The sequence below is a fragment of the Bison bison genome, unplaced genomic scaffold (assembly GCF_000754665.1).
Source record: "Bison bison bison isolate TAMUID 2011002044 unplaced genomic scaffold, Bison_UMD1.0 scf7180017864146, whole genome shotgun sequence".
Taxonomy (NCBI): Eukaryota; Metazoa; Chordata; class Mammalia; order Artiodactyla; family Bovidae; genus Bison; species Bison bison.
The window spans coordinates 6,564,492-6,591,730 of NW_011494718.1; the positions used below are offsets into that span (position 1 = coordinate 6,564,492).

General features: G+C 37.2%; 1 protein-coding gene across 5 annotated transcripts in view; it reads left to right on the forward strand.

The window, feature by feature from the left end:
- Positions 1 to 27,239, forward strand: part of LRBA (LPS-responsive vesicle trafficking, beach and anchor containing) — a 758,995-nt gene that overhangs the window by 664,243 nt on the left and 67,513 nt on the right. For all 5 annotated transcript variants that reach the window (XM_010840761.1, XM_010840760.1, XM_010840763.1 and 2 more), the window contains exon 48: positions 9,715 to 9,882. In XM_010840761.1, coding sequence (XP_010839063.1) covers positions 9,715 to 9,882 — 168 coding nt within the window. The remainder of the gene's footprint in view (positions 1 to 9,714; positions 9,883 to 27,239) is intronic.

Below are 27,239 nucleotides of genomic sequence, written 5' to 3' on the forward strand. Positions count from 1 at the left end.
GGATCTCCTTGCAGTCCAAGGGACTCTTAAGAGTCTTCTCCAACACCACAGTTCAAAAGCATCAATTCTTTGGCGCTCAGCTTTCTTTATAGTCCAACTCTCACATCCATACATGACCACTGGAAAAACCATAGCCTTGACTAGACAGACCTTTTATGACAAAGTAATGTCTCTGCTTTTTAATATGCTGTCTAGGTTGGTCATGACTTTGCTTCCAAGGAGTAAGCATCTTTTAATTTCATGGCTGCAATCATCATCTGCAGGGATTTTGGAGCCCAGAAAAATTAAGTCAGCCACTGTTTCCACTGTTTCCCTATCTATTTGCCATGAAGTGATGGGACCAGATGCCGTGATCTTCTTTTTCTGAATGTTGAGCTTTAAGCCCACTTGTTCACTCTCCTCTTTCACTTTCATCAAGAGGCTTTTTAGTTCCTCTTCACTTTCTGCCATAAGGGTGGTGTCATCTGCATATTTGAGGTGATTGATATTTCTCCTGGCAATCTTGATTTCAGCTTGTGTTCTTCCAGCCCACCGTTTCTCATGATGTACTCTGCATATAAGTTAAATAAGCAGGGTGACAGTATACATCCTTGACGTACTCCTTTTCCTGTTTGGAACCAGTCGGTTGTTCCATGTCCAGTTCTAACTGTTGCTTCCTGACCTGCATACAGGTTTCTCAAGAGGCAGGTCAGGTGGTCTGGTATTCTCATCTCTTTCAGAGTTTTCCACAGTTGATTGTGATCCACACAGTCAAAGGCTTTGGCACAGTCAATAAAGCAGAAATAGATGCTTTTCTGGAACTCTCTTGCTTTTTCGATGATCCAGTGAATGTTGGCAATTTGATCTCTGGTTCCTCTGCCTTTTCTAAAACGAGCTTGAACATCTGGAAGTTCACGGTTCACGTATTGCTGAAGCCTGGCTTGTAGAATTTTAAGCATTACTTTACTGGCGTGTGAAATGAGTGCAATTGTGCAGTAGTTTGAGCATTCTTTGGCATTCTTTGGCATTGCCTTTCTTTGGGATTGGAATGAAAACTGACCCTTTCCAGTCCTGTAGCCACTGCTGAGTTTTCTAAATTTGCTGACATACTGAGTGCAGCACTTTCACAGCATCATCTTTTAGGATTTGAAATAGCTCAACTGGAATTCCATCACTTCCACTAGCTTTGAACTTACATCTTAAATCTTTGTGAAATCTGTCCCTCTTCTTCACTCCTGCTGCTACCTTCTTGATCTGGGTTCTCAGTATCTCTCACATAAGCTATTACAGTCATCTTGAAAACAGTGATAGTCAGTTGCTCAGTCATGTCCGACTCTGCGACCCCATGAGCTGTAGCCTGTCAGGCTCCTTTGCCCATGGAATTCTCCAGGCAAGAGTACTGCACTGGGTTGCCATTTCCTTCTCCAGGGGATCTTCCCAACCCAGGGACTGAACATGGGTTTCCTGCATTGCAGGCATATTTTTTACCATTTGAGCCATCAGGGGAGCCCTATAGTCATCTTAGAGATGACTTTTTACCTCCTTAGTCTCCAAAGGGATATTTCATCTCATTTTCCCTAGAACCTAGCATAGAACAGAACTGATAGTAAAACCTGTATAAGTAAATCTTATAAAGGTTTGTTGATTGAATGGATGACAGAGCTGCTGATAGTAATCAAAAGTTGCAGAATGAAAAGAGACTTTTACCCTACGTAATGTACATGTATACAATTGAACACACAAAGTAAGTACAGATGTAATTCTCTGGCTGAACTTGTCAGTGCTTAAAAGAAATATTCAACATTTGCATCCATATTCTCTAGTTCAAGTTTTTCTTTATTGGATATTCTTGGAAGTGGTGATATAATAAGTGTTCTATTTTGCCAAGAATTTTGATTTGCCAATATAAGTTTATGGCAGTCAGTCCAGGGAATCGTTGGTGCCATGAAGACAGCTCCTTGTTTTTATCTGAAGTCCCTGTGGGATTAAACTACATCTGGCAATAAGTAGGGATTCTGGTCTGGCCATCTTCAAAGGCAAGAGACTGCTAGTATTTATCAGATCTATGCGGATAAGCAAATGGGGAGGGATTAAATTTTTTTGGTTTTGTTTTCCTTTTAATAAACAACTATAAAATTAAAACCTCCAGCTTTCCAACAGCAAATTAATACATTTTTCTATGATTGTTAAAGAGGAAATCTATTCTTTTATTTCCTATACTTAGGCAGATAACAAAGAATTTTGGATTAGTATTTTCTTAAGTATGTATTTTTATAACTAGTTTATCTTAGAGAACATTATAGCCATTTAGAATACCTCAAATTAATTTTCAAGGGATCCTTTACTAAATCTTTGTAAAGGGTTGGGCATTGAGTACAGTGGTTTAAAACATTTTAGCATCAATATGTATTTGAATATCATGATTGGTATTTAGAAGCTTCTGTTGCTATTTATCCATGTGGGAAAGTTTGTGCAGAATTTCTTTCAGAGGAAACTCTTGCACTAGTCTTAAGGAAGACAGCTACCCCTTCCAAGTGAAGGTGGGCTTACCTCCCATAGAGACTTGTTGTGTCTTTCACACAGGCATTTGTTTGCTCACATTTTGAAGAGATTATTAGTCCTATGACTCAGTTCAGCTGTTGTTGAAGTATGTAGCTCTGCATTTACTGACAAAGTAAAATGGCTGCATTCCAGGTACTTGTCACGGAATGTAATCTAGAATTTACCATCCAGTGCCTTACCTAAGAGAAATACTATTTATGCAGGATTGCCTGAAGAATACGGAGTTTCTCCATTTGTCCGTACTTCAGATCTACCCCAGGATTAAGTCAGTCCCTCTGAGAGTCACATACCTGGATTCCATCATATTGCCACGGGAGGAATTTCTTATCTCAGGAATAGAAATAATGTGTTTTTCTAGGCCATCTGGTTTGTTTTTACATTATAGTCACTTTTGACTCTTCTAAGTGTTCTTGTTTCTTTCTTTATGTTGGCTGTTAGAAAGCTTAACGTCAAATGCATGGCATACCTCTCACAAGTCTACAGAACTTAATGGCACAGTTTTTACGTACTTCTTACCCTTAGTTTCGCATCGCCATACTTATGTTAAATTTATTTTATATTGATACCTATTCATTACTATAAGTATTGTGAACTGCGTTCTGAACCAGGGCATGCAAAGTGTAAGCAAATGATAAATTAGATGGGTATATTCTAATTTTAATTGTTCTCTAGCATTCCTTATTAGATTTTTTTAAAAAGCTCCATCTCCCTAAGTGTATTGCACTATAGCTAGTTTAACATATCTGTACATTGTGAATTCCTAGATTTTAGATTAAGAGTGACCTAAGGTTGAAATGTTAATTAAATGTTTTAATGTTCTGTAGCTCTAAAGAAAATAGTTGGATAAAATGTCAGCGTATAGGACTATTTTAAACATTAGAAAAAAATCATCTCTCTGCAAAGAAGGGTAATTGTACAAGTTTGCCTAATCCTTTTGATCTTGGCGCACAGCAATACAGACTTCAGTTGAGATTAAAACTATGAATTTCAAAGGAAACATGGCCTTCAGTGTATAAAATATATAACAGCTGGTTGACTACTCCATTTAAAACTACACAATAACAATCGTAGACAGAATGATTCTCCTGCCAAAAGATGCACAAGTGCTTGATGGTTATATCAGGATATGATACTAACTCACTTTTCTTTAGTAATGGTATAAATGTAGCAGTGAGCAGTGTGCTATTTGGCTGCACAATCTCTCTTTGCCCAGCAGTTCAAGGGCAGTTTAGAAGCACAGAACTCCTTTAGTGATTTCTCTATCTGCCTCTCAGTCTGCACTTCAGTATGTTGTTGACTAAATTTCATTCTTTTAACTGTCAGATATAGTTTTTATTCTTAGCATCCTACAGTTTTTTCTAGATCTTTAATGATCTTTTATTTCCCCCCTTGGCATTCATAAATGGTTGTTCTTCATGTCAGAGCTTCACGCGTATTGTTTAAGCCCCAAAGTTAAACTTTTCTCTGTAGCTAATATAAAATCTGTTTTACCTTTTTGTTATATATTTACATTAAGGTAAATATCTGAATTCTAAACCATTTTGTAATATATTTGTAATTAATATGGGAGAATGTTAAGCTCATGTTAGATTATAGTTCATCAAATACTTTAGTATTTTCACTGCTGTGTTTCACCTGAACAAGTAATCCTTAAATAGGTTAATTAAATGAATTTTTTTTTTTTAAAAAAAGGATTAATGTGAATTTGTCACATCTTGAAAAATCCCATTTGGAAAGCATATTCACATTCTGAATTTGTATCTGTCCAGTATGAAAAAAAAAATGTTGATTTTTCTCTTGACCTTTCTTTCTCACAAAATTTGACGTAACAGCAATTTTTCTTTTCTATTTTTTCAGTTTATTTCAGAAAAGGAAATTATAGGTAGATTAAAAATTTGCTGGAGTTACTTGGCTTTTTCATGAATTCAGAGCCAGCATTTAAGGAGTTAATGTATCTTATTAGAGGGACAGGAAATCTGGCAACTATTGCAGAAACTAGACCTAATGGTGCACACAAACAATTTGTCAGTCTTCTTAAATGTGAATAGCTTTCCGCAAAGTGGCTGCTCTTGCTTTGTTTGAACAGGCTAAACTTTTCCTTTTTGGACTTTAAATCTTAGAAGTGAAATGTGATCCACATATTCAATCAAAATCATTTAATTCAAAGCATATTTTGATTGGAACAAAGTTGACATGGAAAGAAACTCTAGAATAAAAAAGTTGAAAGGACTTTATATCATATATTTAGCAGGAAAATTTGAAACAGTTCTAATTAGGCTGAAAAAAACGGCTTTCTTCAATGTAAATTACAAAGGTCATATATCAATGTTAAGGAAACATTACCACCAGTGTTTGAAATCCAGCACATGCAAACATAACAGACCGGTTCATTTTAAATCTGTTTGTGTGTGTGTGCATGTGTGCGTGCGTGTGTGTGTCATAAGAAGGCCTTATTACATGTATTTAGAATGAAAAATACTTTAAAATTCTAAGCTCATAATGTTGTATATTAACATTTTTGCCAATCCAAACATTAACTCCTTTGAAACTTAGTCCTATCTACACTCAAATGAATTAAGACTCTTAATTACATGTACAAAAAGTCACAAAACTAATTCTTATGCTTTAAACTATTAAAATATGATTAAATGCACCTTATAATTAAATTCATATCAAGTCAAGAGAGTTAGTTAGTGATTTTTATTTTATTTGAAACTTACAGCTATGGCATTTTGTATATTGGAACAGAATCAGGCCTTCTCAAAGCCTGGGATTAGAAATAGTGAGGTAGGCATACAGAGATGTGTACCTGGGCTGCAGAAACCTATTTCCTTCTGGTTATATAATTATTTCTATACTTAAATAAAATTTGACCTGATTATTTGATTTTTATAAAAATTATTTATGCTATAGATACCAGTAGCTTTTGTTTAGCTGCTTTTCTAAAATTGCATGATATGAGAAGATTTAGCAAAAGTGTAAGTAAATATTAACAATCTGGGAATTACAAGTATGAGAAACACAAATAATACACAATTAAGGTTTCCTGATCATGAGGTAAACAATTATCTGATAATTTCTTTTGTTCATTGAAATTGGTCTTCTTGATTTTACCTAAATTTTGCATTAGAAAAAATTTGATTTTTTGAAAATAAAAGGCAATTGCTAGAATATTTCTAAAGCATGATTAGACTAATAAACATATGATTGCTTTATATTTTAGAATTTTTATTCTCAAACAGCTTAGAATTTCTTTGAAAAAGCAAATGATTTCTGCCTAAGTTACTGTATTTTTTGACTCCACTATAAGAGATAAGAATAATTTTGTGTAACATTTTTTAGCAATAAATAATTCATTTCCTTAATGGGTTAGTTTCAGGAAAACGTAGATTGTGATCTTTCAGTGAGATTTATTGTTAGACACATATTCATATATGTTATAATTATTTCTGACACAGGGCTACACAAATGAGTTATTTATGAATAATTTACTATTTTCTTTATAATATTAAGCCTTTAATTTGTTGATGTTCTGCATGTGGACCAAACAAATGAAAGTTACTAATAAGTGTTTGTATTTGACATCTGTATACTGTACTTTTTAGCATATCTCAAGTGTTTTAGACTCTGCTTAATAGATCTCATTAAAAAAACAGATATCAGCCCCAAGACAGTTTGTCAGGACTAATATGAGTCCCCCTGGATTGGACTGACAATTCATGTGAGGCTTCATGCAGTAGTCTTTTCATAGGTCTTATTTGAACCTTAACAATTGAACATTAGTTACTGATTTATGTTATAATAACTCAGATGAGTTGAATATTATTGTATTGTGTTGGACATTTCAGTGGATTTTCTTTTTCACAAATTTTACTCAGAGCACACGTTGGATGTAAATGATGTCTAGCCTGCTAGGGGAGTGCTAACAATTGATTGGTTAGGTTTGAGAGCAGCATGGGAAGAATGTTACTATCCCCTAGCTGCAAACCGTATTTAACTCCAGTCTTAATGAGGACTGTCTGTCTTTAAAGGCTTTGAAAAATCTCAGATGCTTAGCATTCCACTGGCATATTTTTATATTTTTTGTGATGCAAAATGTATATATAAACAAGTATTTAAAGAGTATCTTAAAAATCTTATGAAAGGGAAATTAAATAATTTTTAATTTAATGGTTTTGAATCTCAAAAACAGAAGTTATAAAATGTATTCCCAGGGTTTTCCATTTTGAATTATTTGCATTTTTTTACCCTTAATACCTTCCTCCTGCATGTCCTTACCTCTTCTGTCAGGTCTGCAGTAGCTGCACTTGTTTATTATCATATACTATTGGTTAGGCAGTTGTCACTCACTGGTATCAAAAGAATGTTAAAGTCCTGAACTGACTTTGTACTAAAGTGATTTTTAAACTTTTGGGAATTCCCATATATCCATGGTAGTTGTCCTTGTGTGTTCCTGTAAAAGCTCTGTTGTGACAAAGAGCTGAAGACTGCTTTAGCTTTTTAAAATGTGTTTAAAATTTATTCATAAAAGTAACGTGTGTATCAACCTCTGGAAGAGATTTTGCCAATAATGTGATGAATTACGGATTGGCCAGTGTAACAGGGTGAGGGGAGGCCCGAATCGTGACACTGTGGCCATTTCTGCACGCACGTTTGTGACATGATGTGAACATACTGCCTGTCATTTCAGCACTTTTGCTGAACATTTTGATGTGGTGTCAGATGTAAAGGTTTGAGCATCTAAATCTAACCAACTTCACCATTTTGAATGTGTGTAAAAAAGTAATCAACGTTAGAAAGGCTCACAATTCTGTTTGATAACACATAAAATAAAATTGCCCTAGTTTTTAGAGCTTTAATATTGAGAAAATTTGTACTGCATCATTTGCTGGGCCTTCTGGAATTTTATAGTCTGAAATCACAACACCACCGACACTCAGGAGACTCCTGACTGTTTTATCTTATTAAACAATTTTAAAATCATTAATTTTTAATTAGCTTAGATGCAGGGTTTCTTTTTATCGTTTCAATAGTGTGTATATATGAACTAAACGTTTTTTATTTAAACTACTGGCCAGAGTATTATTTACATAAATAAGTGTAGGTTCTTCCTTACAGTACCTACTGCGAGTTTGCTTCATAGATTCACACATTTTTGTAGACTCAGAGATATTGCTTGCTCATCTATTATCGTAGAGCTTTTCAGCAGCTTATTAACTCAGATTTTGAACAACAACTAAAAAGGATGTAAGCTCAAAGATATGTACAGGTCCTTCTCTGATTGAAAGTTCTAATTAAGTGAATTGGAGAAAATTAACTGAAATTAGCTGTCAGAAAGTCACATTTAAATGAGTGATGAGCTAGTCTGGCAGTAAACATTTAAATGATATAAATTGCCATTTAAGTGTATGGTTTAATGTTTGTCATGCATTAATGTGACATGAGACTGCAGTGACAATCAAGCAGCTTGCTCTAATTTGAACATATTTAGGGCTTTTGTGTAGAGAGCACTGCACACAAATTAAGACAATTGCTGTTTTTATGTGTCACTTTAAACATGTACTCCACCCCCACCCCACACTCCCATCACTACCCAAGGCCTAAATTAATGAAACAGAAGTATCATTTTTTGTGTGCTTGCATCAGTAGTTCCTGGATTTTCAGATTAATTTAAATCTATGAGCTTAAAATAGGAATTTACTGAAAGTTATTACAGTCTAAAACAGGAGGAAGTTTTGTGCTCTCTTAGCTGTTTACTAAATTTATAAGTATAGTGAGTTTTATAAGAGATGCTTTCAACAGTAACTTTTCCATTGAAACTAGCTAAATATTTTAAAGGCTTATTTCAGTCCAGGTATACTTTGAAATATGAGAATTGTCTAGAGTTTTATTTTTACACTTTATAATATATGATATATTGTGAAGCCGTGTTAAATGTTATTAGTTAAAGGAAATATATTATTTGAATTTAACCATAAACAGTTTTCTTATTCATAGGCCCTCATTTTAATAAAGCACATATCTACACAAGTGTACACCTGTGAACTTCTGGAACATCTTTTGTCACAAGGTTATTTATATATCTTACTGGTTGCTTGCTAGACCAAAAGTTAGTCAATTTTGTTTTAAAACCAGCAGTTTTCTTTTCATAATATTGATAACATAGCATTAAGCCACACCAAAAATGCATCCCAGTCATGCACTTATGACTCTGAAAATTAGAATTTCAGTGTGATACATTACCTGATGTAACTTGGTACACTTCAAATTAAACTTCAGAGTTTGAGAGCTCTGTTATTCAAACAACATTACTTATTGATAGACTAGCCCATCATGGTTTTATGTTGGAATAGTTTTTAACGACATACAAATGAATACTTTTCTTTAAAAAAAAACCAAGTCTCTGCTTATGAAAGCTCTTTAGCTTTCTAAACTTTATTAAGTTCAGCAAACATTTATTGGCACCAATGGTGTTTTAGGTATAGTGCTTGTAACTCTGGGAATGTGGTGATGAATTGGAAGTGATCTTGAGCCCAGCATTTCTACTGAAAACTTGATTATGTTCATGTTCATTCATTATTTATTGGACACTGTTATGTTTATAGCATCAAATATTCAGTCCAATTTGATATTATTACATAGAATAATAATTCAGTAATTACAAGGATCACTCCCAAGATCTAATCTATTGGTATAAAAACTCAGTTGAAGTAGCCAAATGATTTGGTTACGGTTGTTGCAGTGGGCAGCAAAATGTTTTAATTCTAGAAAAACTATAAATATTTCAAGTGAATAGTCAGTGTTTAATATTTTCACATTTGCTGTTTCAAACCAGCCTTTACATTGTATGACCTCGTTTCTTTGAAACATAAATTGAGTACCTGCCAGGTCCTGAGTTACGAATGTGACCAAGATAGACCCAGTCCTGGTCTTCACAGTGCTCACAGTACACGTAGATGAATACTGAAATATAAACAATCTGTTGTAATCTAGTGTGACAAGTGCTGCAGAGTCTCTCATTATAGAAAAAGGAGAACAAAGTCTAGTGGAAAATAAGGACTTCAGAATACCTTAGTTCACAGTTTAGAGTTAAACTTCAATGCTTATTCTAAATTTCTCTATCTTTTAAAAGTAGAATTCAGCATAATAATAAAAACTACATTATTTTTTCAGGCCCTGGAGAGTGAATTTGTTTCCTGCCAGCTTCACCAGTGGATTGACCTCATTTTTGGCTATAAACAGCAAGGACCAGAGGCTGTTCGAGCCCTCAATGTATTCTATTACCTGACCTATGAAGGAGCTGTTAATCTGAATTCAATAACTGATCCTGTATTGAGAGAGGTAGGTTACCTGACTGAGTCTAACATGTATCTCTAGACCAGAAGCTGTTAAATGCCATCTTCCCCACGCTTTCATTTTACTGATGATGAAACTGAAATGGCAGCCCACTCCAGTGTTCTTGCCTGGAGAATCCCAGGGATGGGGGAGCCTGGTGGGCTGCCATCTATGGGGTCGCACAGAGTCGGACATGACTGGAGTGACTTAGCAGCAGCAGCAGCCGCAGCAGCAAACTGAAACCAGCCGGGTAAAGTAATGTAAGCAGGATAGCCTTTAAGTTAGTGACCTACCTGGGACTTGATGTTAAAATGAGAACTTTTTCAATTTGACCCCTTTAAGGGGACAATAATCATATTTATTATTTTTATAACCTTTAAGGCTATTCACTAGTTTAACGAACTAGGAAAATAATTTGTTAAAGAAATAAGATTATAAGCATATAATATGATAAACACATATTTATGTACAAGTACACTGCCTCAAGGGACGTGAGTCTGAGTGAACTCCAGGAGTTGGTGATGGACAGGGAGGCCTGGCATGTTGTGATTCATGGGGTCACAAAGAGTTGGACACGACTGAGCGACTGAAATGAACCGAACTGAACTGAACACATATAACCAAATAGAAGTTAAGAATAAAGTCTGCAGCTTTCGTACATCATCATACTTGGTGCTGGACATTATTGAGAACTGTTTTATCCTTCTCATTGATTTTCTTAAGTAAAACTCAAAACACAGTTTTGACAAATACAGTATTCACCAAAAAGCCTGTGTATGGCCTTAAATTTTTTAAACTATTTTAATTTAATTATTCTTCTTCTGGTTAACATACCTCAAATATAAAGATGTATGTATGTTAGTGAAATTGAACAGATAAAACCTTATATGTCTGTACAGTTTTAGCAGAGAACATTATTGAAACCAGGGAGTTTTGATTCATAGGGAAAGTTGTATATCACTGTAAAAGGAACATCATTTGTAGTAAGTAAGGTTTGTTGTTTTTCACTGGCACTTTATGTATTTCTTTATAATTCTATTTATGACCTTATGTTGACAGTGAATGAAAGTACATATTTAAATATATTTGCCAGCGTGCGTCATCACCTGGTTTACATGCTAGATAAAGAAGATTGGCACGCAAACAAAAGCACTGCTCGTTTGACGCACTTACCTTAAATCACATAGGTTGGAATTGCTGGTTTTTAGTTTATTTTTGAATGGGATCAGATGGGCTCTAAAAGACACAATTTTTCAGTTCTTTGAAAATGTTCCTTCTAGGGGGCATTTTGTTTTATTGGAGCAACAACTGACTGCATAACACAAAATATACACAGAGTTCCGTGTAGGAAACTGAGGTTGGAGCAAACATGCAATTGTTTACAAAACAGTAAATAATTCATTATTAGAATAGAATTGAATAGGCCCATTTACCTTCTTTTTTATTGTTTTAACCAAATTTGAATAGTGGTACTATAAATGTCCATAATTATTTAATACCTGCTTCTGTGTTTTTGTATTCCTTTGTAGTTATTATCCATATCTACTTCTGTGACTGGAATCAGTATATATTTGGCTTTGTCATGTCCTGTTTACTTAACATATGAGCATATATTATTTTATGGTGCTATAAAATCTGAGTAGTTTTAATTTTGAAATTCCATTATATTCTGTAGAGTTGCAATGAAAATGTACTTAATACTATTTCTCCCAATGTGAGGGTCCTATTCCTTTTTTTAAGACTTGTGTGTCCAAGTCAATATAGCTGAACCTTTCCCATCATTCAAGTTTGTGCAAGCTATGATCAGAAAGGATGGCTCTCTGTAGCTCTGTGATGCTGTTAAAAAGTGAGTCATTCCACCAGCTAGGTGTTTTCTCTATAGATCAGTGTCATTGGCTCTTTGTGTTTATTCTCGATTGACCCACCCTGCTTCTCACACCTCAGTTATTTACCAAAGGAGTTTATCATATACTGTTGGCAGTATAATCTAAAAAAGCAATAGAACTTCCAGTAGAGCTTCCTGAAGTGAAGTCGCTCAGTTGTACCTGACTCTTTGCGACCCCATGGACAGTAGCCTGCACCAAGCTCCTCCATCCATGGGATTTTCTAAGCAAGAGTATTGGAGTGGGTTGCCATTTCCTTCTCCAGGGAATCTTCCCGACCCAGGGATCGAACCCAGGTCTCCCTCGTTGTAGACAGACGCTTTACCATCTGAGCCACCAGGGAAGTCCAGAACTTCCTGGGGTAATGGAAATGTTCATTGTATCTACGCTGCCCAATACAATAGCCACTAGTCACATGTGACCATTGTGTGTTTGAAATGTGGCTAGTGTGACTGAGGAACTGAATGTTTCATTGTAGTGAATTTAAATAGCCACATATGGTTAGTGGATATGATATTGAACAGGAGACATCTAGAAGATTGTGGTGTATCTTTGCTTACCAAATTTTCAAAATCCAGATTCTAAGCAATGGGATTTTGCTTGGGACAATAAATGGGACAATAAATGTTTGTTAAATTAACTTGGTAGAATATTTGAAATTGGGCTTCCTAGGTGGTACTAGTGGTAAAGAATCTGCCTGCCAATACAGGAGATGTGGGTTCGATCCCTGAGTTGGGAAGATCCTCTGGAGAAAGAAATGGCAACCCACTCCAGTATTCTTGCCCGGAAAATCCCACAGACAGAGGAGCCTGGCGGGCTACAGTCCACGGGGTCGCAGAGAGTCGGACACAAACGAGCTCACAGTGACTAGTGACTGTGCACCATTTGAGACTTGCGATGTGTATGGACATATATGTGTTCACCAGATTATATGTTTTATTCCACTTTAACATGTCCTGACTTCAAATATTGGTTTCTACTGTGGTTTGAGTTATAATTCAGTGGCATTGAGTATATCCATATTGTTATGCAACCATCACTACCACCTATCTCCAGAATTTTCATCTTTCCCAAACTGAAGCTCTGTATACCTTATTCAGTAATTCCTTGTCTCTCCCTGCCCTTGGGCTGTGACAACCACTGTTCTGTTGCCTCTGGGGAATTTGATTATTCTAGGTATCTCAGATAAGTGAAATTATACAATATTTGTCCTTTTGTAACTGGCTTATTTTATTAAATTCCGTCCGTGTGGTAGCATAGGTCAGATTTCCTTCCTTTTTAATACTTCACCATATGTATGTACCACATTTTGTATGTCTGTCTGTTAGTGGATATTTTGGGTTGCTTCCCCCTTTTAGCTATTATGAACATGCGTATATTAATACTTGTTCAAGTCCCTGCTTTCAAGTCTCTGGGTATATTCTGAAGTAGAATTGCTGGATTATATGGTAATTCTATGTTTGACTTTCTGAGAAACTGCCATATCAAGTAAGCTTTCAGTATTTTTCATGATCAGCATTTGCTAAAGACTATTTAAAACTTAAAGAAAGTTTTAAATGTTTGTTTATTTAGTTTTGACTGTGCTGGCCTGTCTTGTTGTGCAGGCTTTTCTCTGGTTGTGAGTGAGGGGCTGCTCTGTAGTTGCCACACTTGGGCTTCTCACTGAGTGGCTTCTTTTATTGCAATAGTAGGCCCTAGAGCTCAGTAGCTGGGGGCACACAAGGTCAGTTGCCCCGTGGCACATGGAATCTTCATCGAACCCGTGTCCCTTGTATTAGCAAGTGGATTCTTAACCACTGGACCACCAGGGAAGCTCTGTTGAAAACTTGTGCTTTAAGTTTCTTTGACTTCTTTTTTCCCCCACAACTCCAAGTAGTTAATTATCAGCGAATTAACCTTTAGCTGAAGAGCTTTCCAACTCATTGCACCCTGTTTTATTTATATACATATATATTATATATTAGATTCAGCATTCACTCAAAAATCATGACCTGACATATTCTAAGTATGGTGGGTACTCAGGGTTCTTAACACACTACATCAATTCATTACTTAGCATTATTCATATAAGTATATATATTTGCTTCCTGAATGTTATTGAAACGAATGTGATCTTTTATTATATCCACTCCACATTATGGTGCTGAGTTTTGTGACACGACACTGTGATACAGTAGAATCAACAAATAAATGTGGATTTGATTCCTGACCCCAGTGCCCATAATTGTATGCCTTAGCTCTTCCTGAGAGTCTATGGAATTGGTAGGATGATGCCCATTTCATGCAGATTTAAATGACGTGTAACAGATAAAAAGGCCTGGCGTGGTACTCAACAAGTGTTAGTTCCTTCCCTTATATTGTTCACTGTTAAAATGTTGAGTTAGAAAACCCAGCTCTAAAAAAGAATAAGAATTAACAGTTGCATCTTAAAAAAAAAATCATAAATGTTAACGCTAGAGAAGTTATTATTTTTTTTAATTTTATTTAATTTTTAAACTTTACATAATTGTATTAGTTTTGCCAAATATCAAAATGAATCCACCACAGGTATACATGTGTTCCCCATCCTGAGCCCTCCTCCCTCCTCCCTCCCCATACCATCCCTCTGGGTCGTCCCAGTGCACTAGCCCCAAGCATCCAGTATCGTGCGTCGAACCTGGACTAGAGAAGTTATTAAGGACTGTTTCCTAGAGGATTCATACAGAGTTCATTGTAAAGTGAGACAAGGAGAAAACAAAAAACAAGACTAGGGTCATTAACTTTTTTTCAACAACTTTTTACCAAACTTAAATTATGTAATAAGGGTAAAGAGTGAAAAGGTGAGTCCCTGCCCCTATCAGCTGTAGCATGTTGTCTAGTGGAGAAACATGGATAAATAAGCACTTCGAATACTGTGATAAATTCAGTATAGAGATAAGTACACTATATGTGTGCCCAGGTCTGGAGAGTAGGCACTGAACCTAGACTGCAGATTCCAGCATGTTTGGGAAATGAGAGGCTGGAGCTGGAGATTGAAGGGTGAATAAGAACACTTGGTAGAGTTATGAGCGAAGGATAGCTGCACAGAAGAAGCTGCATGAGACTCCTGCACATCGGTAAAAGAGACCATGGTGGGCAATTAGGTTTGTGGAAATGAGCTGAAGGGGACAAAAGAGAGAGGTGCCAGAAAAAGTAATTTTAATGTCATGAAAAGTAATTTTAGGAGATTTCCATGCCAGTCCAGTGGTGAAGAATCCCCCTGCCAATGAAGAGGACAGGTTTGATCCCTGCTCTGGGAAGATTCTGCATGCCGTGGAACAACTAAGCCCACACACCGCAGCTCCCAAGCCCGCATGCCCTAGGCTCGCGCTCCACAGCAGGAGTGTGTGTGTCAGCCGTCAGTCGTCCTGACCGCGACCCTGTGGACTAGAGCCCATCAGACTGTTCTGTCCATGGGATTCTCCAGGCAAGAGTGCTAGACTGTGTTGCCACCCGCTTCTCCAAGGGATCTTCCCGGCCCAGGGATCGAACACATTGCAGACAGACTCTTTACCGTCTGGGAAGCCCTGGATGCACCGCAACTAGAGAGTACCCCCTCACGACCCCCGCTCTGACCCCTGTCACTCACGGCAGCTAGAGAAAGCCCACCCACGTGCAGCAGTGAAGACCCAGCACAGCCAAAAATAAATAAAATTTTAAAAAAGAAAAGTAATCTTCACTGTGTTATAAGTGGGTTGGAGTTTGGTAACATAACTGCATATACTTTAGAATCTGTCTCAAAGAAGACTGAACAAACTGAAAATTCCTCATTGGCTTATTCTAAGGATCATTAGAGAAAGAAGCTTGGATTAAAGAGGACTGTGCTGTGAATGCGACGTGAACAACTAAACACAGTGAGGAAAGGAAATAACAGAAGAACTTTTCAGTGCTTTATTAAGAGAGAGTTCATACATGATACAGTTCACCCACTTGAAGTATATACTAGTTTTAGTTTATTCCCAGAATTGTACAGGCTTTGCTACAATCTAATTTTACATTTTGTCACTATCCACAAAGAAACCCCATATCCATTGCCAGTCACTCTGAAGGATTTTTTTTTTTAATGGATAGGTAATTTATGATGTTTCTCTGTTAATTGGAAAGCTCCAAAGAGAAGCATGTATCATAGGAAAGAGAGTATGTAATAGACCACTAAGCTCTATGAGAAAAAGGAAAAAAAAAAAAAAAAATCCAGAGCACAGATAGATAAGCCCTGGAAAATCCCATGGGCGGAGGAGCCTGGTAGGCTGTAGTCCATGGTGTCGCTAGAGTCGGACACAACTGAGCGACTTCACTTTCACTTTTCACTTTCATGCATTGGAGGAGGATATGGCAACCCACTCCAGTGTTCTTGCCTGGAGAATCCCAGGGACGGGAGAGCCTGGCGGGCTGCCGTCAATGGGGTCGCACAGAGTCGGACATGACTGAAGCGACTTAGCAGCAGCAGGAAAGAATACAGTCTTGAGTGGGTAGAGTGGAAGGCCAACCTGGGGACTGGTTTAAGTAACTGTCCATGGGTGAGGTGGGACGGCAGCCACCTCCATGAGAGTTTGTACCAAGAGTGAGGTAACATTTGTGGAGATACCTTATACAGTGATAGGTGCTTAACTGATACTCAGTAATATATAAACTGTTATTTCCTTTCCATGTTGTTTTTCTCTGTTCTCAATAGCAGGAGAATAGATGTAGAAAAAAGTTGAATAGAGAAGGTATGTAGGTAAGTCACTTCAGTCGTGTCTGACTCTTCGAGACCCCGTGGACTGCAGCCTTCCAGGCTCCTCGTCCATGGGATGCTCCAGGCAAAGAGTACTAGAGTGGGATGCCATTGCCTTCTCCGTATGTGTGTGTAATTATACATGTGGAGAGAGAGAGACGGGGGTTTGGCCATAGGAATATGGTAGAATATATATAAAAAAGAATTGAGAGTGAAAGGGTGGTCAGTGAAATTGTTAAAGGGATATTGATGAAATGGTGGCTCTAGGCTGGTTTGGATAAGTAAGGAAAAGGGCTGATAAATTGGAAGAGTTTATTCTTTCATTAATTATTCATTTATTCAACAAATTTTGTTCAAAGTCCTAAAAATACAGTGATGAGCAAGAAAGTCAGTCAAAACCCCTTCCCTCATGGAGCTCAATGGACAGAAAATAAACAATAAAAACTAAGTTCAGTTAGTAATAAGTGCTATGAAGAAAAAAAGCTGCGTAACAGAATAGAGTGATGTGGAAGCAGGACAATCTTTCAGAAAGATTGTTCACAAACTGCCTTTCTCTTCATAAAGCTTTTCCTCCTGCACTTTGAGAATGATGTACATTCTTGCATGGAAGCCCAGGGAGGCAGCTCCCACTGCTCCATCTCCAGCCAGCCTTGTTCCTGCAGCTCCGTGCCAGGACAGCCTCCCAAGTCTTGTCAAGTATTGCTAGTTGTAAAGCTTCCACTACCGCCGTCTCCCGATTTGCTCTCCGCCCCATCTCCAGACTGTCTCATCTTTCTTTCAGAATCTCGTTCTTCTAAGAGGCTTTAACATCTCTAGTATTAGGGAATTTGTGCATACACTTGGCTTATACTAAAACATTATCCCTGCAAAATCATGGTAACGGTATCAGGATGGATTTGGCCTCTCGAGTATTTAAAGGAGACCAGACTAGACGTTTTGTTCAGTACCTCTAGTTTTCCTTATTTCTGTTCACTACTGTCTACTTAGTTTTCATCTGGAACACTTAGATGTCCACACAGTCATACACAGAGGCAAGCTGTCTACAAACAAGTCATGTATGCACCTATTACTTGGGAAAGGCTCCATTCCTCAAGAGAAAGTTTTATTCTAGAATGAATGGTTAATACATATGGTGTAGTAAGTGATCATAAAAATAATCTCTCTATAAAAAAAGCACTAAACGATAGAAATAATAACCATAAGAGGAGGAAGAGTAATCAGAGAAACAGCCTGCAGCACATTAAACTTTTATGTTGTTTTTAATTTTTAGAAAACAGCTGGGTTATCAATATACAGCTCTCTCTGTATTTGCATATGTCACACACCAGAAAGAATTATTTTTTCAGGCAAGTATGCTTTTTTCTCCCCAAATATCTGTGACCTCCAACTAAAGGATTTGTTCTTCTCTTGAGCACTTTATTCTAACTGACCTCTTTATTTCTTTATTTTCGGTACCCTTTTCTCTACCGTCGCCACTTTTAATATACTCTGTTTCTTGTCTGTGGGGCTTCCCTGGTGGCTCAGATGGTAAAGAATCCTGCCACTGCAGCAGATGCAGTAGACGTGGGTCCGATCCCTGGGTCGGGAAGATCCCCTGACAGAGGAAATGGCAACCCTCTCTGGTATTCTTGCCTGGAGAAATCCCGTGGACAGAGGAGCCTGGCGGGCTACAGTCCATAGGGTTGCAAAGAGTCGAACATGACTGAATGACTAACACACACATTTCTTGTCTGTACAGACAAAGTACAAATAAATAAAGATTTGTTATTTTCTGATGATTAATTTTTTTGATTATGTTTTAATTCATTCACCTTTCTTCCTTGTACCAACATTTCAAAAAAACTAAAAAACAGGGAAAGAAGTAATTTAAAAAGAAGGAAAATTTAAGATAAATGAATTCAGAGTCAGATATGAATAAGAATAAATATTTTTCTTAAGGAAAAAACCTTCCAAAATCCAAATGATGAGTTGAATATTAAGTTTACAAAATAATTTTTATTTTCCAAAAAAATGGAAACCAATTTCCTTAAATTATTTCTTTAATATATTTAGAATATAATTGTATTTAGGGGCATGATTTCTAGAACAATTCTGTATCCTTTCTTATATGCAGAACTTTCCTATCATTTATCATATAGATGGTATTTGCTATATCCAAAAGTTGAGAGCTCAGTTAGCAACTCCTTGCCTCTGCTACTGCTGCTAAGTCTCTTCAGTCGTGTCCGACTCTGTGCGACCCCGTAGACGGCAGCCCACCAGGCTCCCCTGTCCCTGGGATTCACCAGGCAAGAACACTGGAGTGGGTTGCCATTTCCTTCTCCAATGCATGAAAGTGAAAAGTGAAAGTGAAGTCGCTCAGTCGTGTCCGACTCTCAGCGACCCCATGGACTGAAGCTCACCAGGCTCCTCTGTCCATGGGATTTTCCAGGCAGGAATACTGGAGTGGGGTGCCATTGCCTTCTCCAAGCAACTCCTTAGTGTAAGACAATTCATTGCTAGAGTTTTATTAGGTCAGAAATAAGTATTTAGAAGTTGTATGGACAGTGATGTGCTCTGAGTGAGACGTTTCCACTACATGTCAGAGCACAAAGGAAAAACAGCCAACCCAGACTGAGGCAGTACTAACCCGCCCAAGCATAGTCCTTAAGGAATGAGGGGCAGGCACAGCGGTAGGAGGGGCAGGGGAGCTCAAAGCAGAGAGCACAGCGTGTGGGGAAAGGTCGGGGGTGGGCGGGGCATAAGCAGCTGACGACCAAGAGTGGTTAGGTAGATGTTGTCTCCAAAACACATTTGGAAACCATTTATGTCTGTGTCATGTCATTAGTCCAAGCCACCACCATCGACTCTCCCCTGACTGGCCTGGTCACCCTTTCCTACGCTTAACTACCTGCAGTCCACTTTCCACTGAGCTGCCAAAGTGACATTTTGAAAGTATAAATCAGACTGTGTCCCTCCTCTACTTAAGCTCTCCTATTTCACGTGAAACGCAGAATAGAGCTCTGCTCGGTCCGCAGGGTCTGGCCCCCGCCTTCCTGCCTCATCTCACGCCCTGCCGTCCTCACCCTCGTTTGCATGTGCTATGACACCGACCTTCCTTCTGTTCCTGCCCTTATCGTTCGGGCTCAACGTGAAGGTCATCTCTGCAACAAAGGCTTGCCTTCATGCATCCACGCCTGGTGTCTTTTTGTTATTAATTGTAGCTTAATTTAAAGCTGAAGACCAATACATGTGACACAGATTCTTTGAAATCTTTTTGAGACTTAAGCCACCTCGGTCTTTGTTCTGTGTGTGCCTGAGAAACTATGGGTGCTCTGCAGTTTTTAGGCGTAGAGGCCACTTTCCTATAGACAGTAATAAGTAAAGACCACTGAAGAATGTGATTAGTGAATATTATTTTTTATTAATGTTAGTGATTGTCCTGTGGTATATTTGACCCTATAATAAAGAATTCCATCCTACTAGCTTTCTCAGTTGGTATGCTCTCTTTTTGTATTTTTCCTGTTTCTACTTTAAAACTATCAGTTCTCACTTCTTGTTCCTGTGTCAATATGTCTGTCTGCTGGACACCTGCCTTCCTGCTCTACAATTAGCTATTTCTTAAACGTGATAGCCTGAGAAACCAAAAGACCAGGATAAAACTAAATTTAAAGTAAATATATAGGTTTTGATTACTTCCTCAAAGTATGAACTAGAGTAACGAAAACACTGTGCTGTAGTTTTAACGTTCAGTGAAACAGAATAGAGCTTTCAGAAATGTGTGTGTGTGTGTGTTAGTCATTCTGCTGCTGCTGCCAAGTCACTTCAGTCGTGTCCGACTCTGTGCGACCCCATAGACAGCAGCCCACCAGGCTTCCCCGTCCCTGGGATTCTCCAGGCAAGAACACTGGAGTGGGTTGCCATTTCCTTCTCCAACCCTTTGCAACTCCATAGACTGTAGCCCACCAGGCCCCTCTGTCCATGGGATTCTCCAGGCAAGAACACTAGAGTGGGTTGCCATTTCCTTCTCCAAAAGGAACTATAGAAAGAAAGTGAAGTCGCTTAGTCGTGTCCAACTCTTTGTGACCCCATGGACTGTAGCCTACCAGGCTCCCCTGTCCATGGAATTTTCCAGGCAAGAGTACTGGAGTGGGTTGCCATTTCCTTCTCCAGTTTCATAAATAGATATGAGAATATATGATAGAGGTGGTATTTTAAATCACTGGGAAAAGGCTATCTTATGTACCTGTTATGTTAAGACAGCTAGCTAATTGTTATAAATTTAGATCCCTGTTTCACATCTTAAAGTGAAAGAAATTACAGATGAATTACATATATTTATTTGGAATAAAGGTTATAGTATAAGTATAAAAAACTGAACTACAGGACATAGAAAATACTGTAGTAAGTAGTTTTATAATCTTGGAATGGAAAAGGCTCCTTTTGTATGTCAGTAACAAAACCAAAGTCATTAAAGAAATTGTTACATTTGTCTACATAAAAACTGAAGTTTTTGTACGTCCAAAAAAAGACAACAAATGATAAATTTCAGGGATAGATAATTCACAAAAGATGAAGTCTAGGCCATAAATGAATGAAGCCTCGCTAGTAATCAGTGAAATTCAGTTGCATTCAGTAAAATCCAACACATTTTTTACCTGTTGGACTACCTAAGATGAAAAATAACAAAAATTTCTAATTTTTAGAAAACAGATATAGTTGCTCAGGACTTCCCTTGTGGCTCAGCTGTTTAAGAATGCACCTGCAATGCATTGATCCCTGGGATGGGAAGATCCCCTGGAGAAGGGAAAGGCTACACACTCCAGTATTTGGCCTGGAAAATTCCATGGACTGTATCGGTCACAAAGAGCTGGACATGACTGAGTGACTTTCACTTTCATAGTTGCTCATAATAGCAAAAAAAAACCCCCACAAGAACCACATAAATATCTAACAGTAAAGAAACTGATTAAATAAATATAGGTAAATCCATACAGTGAAATGCTACTATATACATCATTAAAATTATAACTGTATATTTCTATATTTATTGTTATGGAAAAATACTTTCCATATTACATACAAAAACAGATCATGTTTTGAAACATAGAAAATACACATTTTGTGATGTGTATTTATACATTAGGAAATTTCTGATGTTTATATGGTCATCTTAGATGTTTATATGGTCATCTAACTGAAAATACGGAGAAGGCAATGGCACCCTACTCCAGTACTCTTGCCTGGAAAATCCCTTGGACGGAGGAGCCTGGTAGACTCCAGTTCATGGGGTCACTAAGAGTCGGACACAACTGACCGACTTCACTTTCACTTTTCACTTTCATGCATTGGAGAAGGAAATGGCAACCCACTCCAGTGTTCTTGCCTGGAGAATCCCAGGAACAGAGGAGCCTGGTGGGCTGCTGTCTATGGGGTCGCACAGAGTCGGACATGACTGAAGCGACTTAGCAGCAGCAGCAGCAGCAACTGAAAATAGTTATTTAATCTTTGATTAGCGAGATCATGGAATTCTTTTATTTGCTACTTTCTGTATGCTGAAAATTTTTCCTCTGGAAAATCAAAAGGAAAAATCCAAACTCCTGGTCTTTCACTCTTGTGAGGGGAAAAAGTATCTGCTTGAAAATTCAAGCAAGCAATGCAGGTTAACATGGGGATAAGAATATTGACTTTGGTTTTGACTTTTTGGAGGTCTTTTGTGATTACTTTCTGGGACTGGCCATTTTTAATGTTGGTAGGATAGTGACTTTATATATAATGATCTTTGTGTAACTTCAGTAAAGATGAAGGAGGTTACAATTTCTTCACTTACCTCTCTCAGAAATTACAGTACCTGTAATCAGTTTTTTAACTCGCTGAACTAGGATTGTTTTTCATACATTTTGGAAACAAATTCCCTCATTTTTTCCAGCATATTTGAGGAGGACCACAAAAGATCACTTCCACTCTTTCAGAAAATATCTTTGGTATATCACTGTTAATTGTAGTTCTTATCATCATTTTCTAAAAGCAGGAAGGCTTTTGACTCAGGACTCATAAAATCTTGATTTCTGGGTTCACTACTAAATTGTGTATGTGTGGTGTTTGTATGGTTTGTATATAATTAAATGGTATATAAAGGGATTTTACAACTTATTTATCCAAAAATGTGCCAGAACCCTGAGAATTCAAATACCACAAAGTATAAAGTTAAAGAGTAGAAAGTCTCCAGCTCTAAGATTAGACTGTGTTAACCAATGCCAGAGTCGCATGCTAAAGTCAGCTATCGTGGTTTCTATATGATGTTCTTTGATATATACAGAAAAAAGCCTCTGCCGCCGAATTCAGTGCCTTTTACTCGTGTTTGAAACTTCACCATTAGAGATGATTTATTTAATTACAGACCTATTTTTTGAAACAACTTTTTCTAGTCATTCAGCTCCCTGTGTGTAGGACTTGATGGTAGACTTTGACAACAGGAAAAGTACAGACACAGCGTAGGGTTCGAGCACCCAGCGTGTAGGGAGTGCAGGGGCAGACTCCAGGGTGCACCGGGGCTAGGGGGCGGAGGTGGGGGCTCAGAGACCAGAAGGCACGCTGCCTGTAGGTGCTGCTTCGGGCACCGCTGATGGAAACAGCATCTGCCGTCTGTGCTTTTCCTTCTCTCACCTTACTGAAATATTCACTACATTTGCTCTGGAAGCATCGTTTTCTCCTCTTCAAGCAAATGCACTGTTATTTTATGTTTATGTGAGTTCAGAAATTAAAGTTATTCATTCCTTCTGAAAATGGAACTCAGCTCTATTTATAAAGATGAGTAGAGAAGAGGAAAAGGAGAGATGTGATCCTGCTCGATTTAAGGAATTACATACAGTGGGTCTCATAATATGAAAGTAAAACCCGAAAAATTTCCCCTAAGTTGTGTTTAGTGTCAGTGGTTGATTTTCCCTCTTCCAAATGCTGTTGTAGTAACACATAATCACTCTGAGAAGATCTGTTTTCCAAAAGAAGCAGCAGCAGTGTTTAAGTTTAGATGACCCCAGTCTCATGACAGCAGTAGCAAATCAGATATCTTATCCAAGGAAAAGCATTTTTGGCTTAGAATTCAATCATTTTCATGGTGGGAGTCAACAGCTTACTCCAGCTCTAACACTACTGCAGAACACTCGCTGCAGTGAATCTTTCAGAAAGCATAAACACAATTGGTATTTATAGCATTGTTAACATTTGCTAAATAGTTAGGGGAATGGTCTGTAAGCCTGTTTGAAGCAGGTGGGGGAGCAGGAATCTTTGTTGTGACTGCGGTGAGATTTAAGAGTAGAACATTAGTACAACGGGGTTACAATGGCTGTAGCAAGAGAATAAAGTGGAAATTTTGAATACAATAAGTTAAGATTGCACACGGCCGCAATTCAGAGTGTAACAAAAATAATCCTGATGCATCTCTGGCCAGAAGTGTGTTACACAGATGGCACATTTGACACAGTGCAGGGCAGGAACTGTACGGTGAAAAGCCAAATAAACAGTAAGGATTAGTCAAGTTTTAATTGAAAACCTACATAAAACCTTGAAATTATGCCAAACTGTCTTGTATATTAAAATCACAATCAGAGTTTCCCTTAAACATTAAAATTGTCAATAAAGCTAATCTTCATATTTTGCCAGTTATTATGCCTCTTGCAGACTTTTGAATTAAGTAGGTGTAGCTAAATTTATACACCCAAGGACGTGAAGCAGAGTGTTCATATTTTTATGATTTTTTTCTCTATCAGTTGCCCAAGGAATCCTGAGCCGCTCTATTATGCTGATGACTTCTGTCATAACCCTGTGCTCTCTTGGCACCATCTTTATTTTAAATTGAAAGTGTGAAAGTACTCTCAAATCAAGTGACTGAAAATTTTTTTTCAAAATATTAAACTAAATTCAAGCTTCTAGAATGGTTAAGTCAAATTACCTAGATTTGAAAAATCTCTGTAAGACTATTTGCAAGTGTAACCGATTGCTGACTGTTAGAATAGCATAGTCAGATTTCAAATTTCAGAATAGCAGTGTTATTTTCTTTTGTTTCTACAAAGAAGAGGAAGTTTACTTGGAATCACTATTTTTAGTTTATATTATTGGTGCAAAGGAAGAACTGAGGTTCTGTGAATACAGTATTCAGGAAACACTTAAGTGCAAAATTTTTAAACGTTACATATGACTTAACGCTGTTGTAACAGTAAACATATTGCCTTCCCTCTGTCTCTGCCAGGTGTGTGTGTGTGTGTGTGTGTGTGTGTGTTGTCTTTCAGTCTTAAGTTTCTTGAAATCAAAGATTCCTCATTCTACCTCATTTCAGTGTTTGTACATGGTGGATACTCACAAATACGACTGAGAAAATAGATGAAATGGTTCTTAACAAATGAATGACCAAATGACTGTTTCCATGACATAGTTTAAACAGACTTGTCTAGTTTTAAGAAATAATTTAACCTTCTGAATGCAACTATCCTGATTTCTTTTTTTTTCCCTTTGAGAACTTTGACTGTGTTTTCACTGTTTGCCTCTTAGTATTGGCAGCCTCTTTGAAGTAACATTCCACTTATTTTTCTAGGCAGGCGGCTTTATCTACTCGTTTCCAGTAGCTAGAGATGGAGGTGTTTTGAATGAGCACATCAATGTTCTAGACAGAGATACTGTTTGAAATTATCCATGAACACAGTACTGCTGAACATTATTGAGTGACATTTGTTTCTCTTGGTTGTGTCTGCTCTGACTAGCTGGTTTCTTTCAGATTGGCAGCTGGAATTATGCTGCGGTGGATGGACAGCTCCGAGAAGCAGAGATTGTAGTGAGGCTGCGCTGGGTCTCAGTGTAATGTGCCCGGAATGTATGGGCTCAGTTAAAGGCTCTGATGGGAAACCCGGGCATATTTTCACAATTTATAGTTATTTTATGTATAACTTAAACATAAAGTTTAAGTGGTGACTTCCATAATATTATTGAGTAGATAAATAAGTAAAAATACTCCTTTTTCTAATTTTCCCTCTCCCCTGGTTTCTTGTCCCTAAATTCTTTTTGTTTTTAAAAGAGGTTTACTTTATTTAGCTGGCTATTCTCTCTTTGCTCTTTATGTATATTATATGCCATCATGATATGTATATGTCTCCAAATACCAAATGTAAGTAGAACATAGTTTGCTTACAAAATGTATACTGCATGCCTTTCTAAATATTTAGTTAGCAGTAAATGATGGTAAAATATTGCTAAAACTAATGGCTCCTTGAAACCAGATAGAAATAATTTAGGAAATAACCTCAAAATAACAAAATTAACTTTGTAGTAAGGTCTGTTGGTTTCACAGTGTTTGACCAATTTATCAACTGGAATTGTTCTGAGATGGTTAAGAAATACTTCTGGTTACTATTTCAATGGAAAAATTAAACTTCATTAAGCTATGTTTTGTATTTTCGATTTTTCCTTAGATTTTTTAGTTTTAGATTTTTTTTTAAAGGAAATTTTTTTGTTACTCTTTATTTTAAAAGTAATACTTGCTTTGTTTAAGACACCAACTAGAATAAACGTGAAGAAGGTATTCATTTTTATTCTGCCAATCTTTTCATCCACCGTCCACCAGAGATAAAAACTGGTAGGTTTATGTACCTTTCCAGATTTTATACATATGTATTTATGTATGTACTCACATAGCATGTACTCATGTAACATGCGTAAGGGTGTTGTTATAGTTTATTTTTACATTTAATTTTTTTGTTAAATGACATAATGCACTATATTCTTTGTTGATTTGGAATTGTTTTAATCAATGTACTATAGGCTAGTTTCCATATCACATTCCAACACACATGTGTTCAGTTCTGCCCATTCACTTTAATGACTGTGTAGTATTCCATTAACATAGTTTAGTTTTTACATAATAATAAAAAATTTTCTCAAAATTAAAAATAGTTTCAGTCTTTCAAGTCCAAATTTACATAGAATGACGTCTGTTCAGTTAACATATTTATTCACTATATCCATCTTTTGTGTGGATTACTTTGCATAATTTGTTGATTAAATATTGTCTGGTGTTTATTTTGACCATAAATCTAATTGACTTTTTAAAATTCCAACTGATAGTAGTATATCCATGAAACTTTTTTCTCTGATAGGTTATCTTTTACATTATACTGTATAAAGTTTGAATTCTATATTTCTTATTTCCAGAGAACTTGAATATTTACATTTCTATCTTAAAAGATTCCTTTTAAATAATTTGAGTTAGGTTTATTATGCTTTTTAGTTTGTACATTTATTGTTCTCGCTTTTAAAAAGTAATTCTGTATTTCATTTCTTATATTCAGAGGGAACTTGGTTTCTCAATGTTTCTAAATGTTGCTTTGCCTTTTTTTTAACCAGCTAGAGGTATTATGCAAACAAGACCATATATATTAGGTATAAAGATAATTTTCTCTTTTAGATTCTTGATCCATTTTAATCAAGTATATCTACTTGTCATGGATTCTCTTTTGGCCTTCAGTTCAGTTCTGTTCAGTTCAGTCGCTCAGTCGTGTCCGAGTCTTTGCGACCCCATGAACCGCAGCACGCCAGGCCTCCCTGTCCATCACCAACTCCCGGAGTTCACTCAGACTCACGTCCATGGAGTCGGTGATGCCATCCAGCCATCTCATCCTCCGTCATCCCCTTCTCCTCCTGCTCCCAATCTCTCCCAGCATCAGAGTCTTTTCCAATGAGTCAACTCTTCGCATGAGGTGGCCAAAGTACTGGAGTTTCAGCTT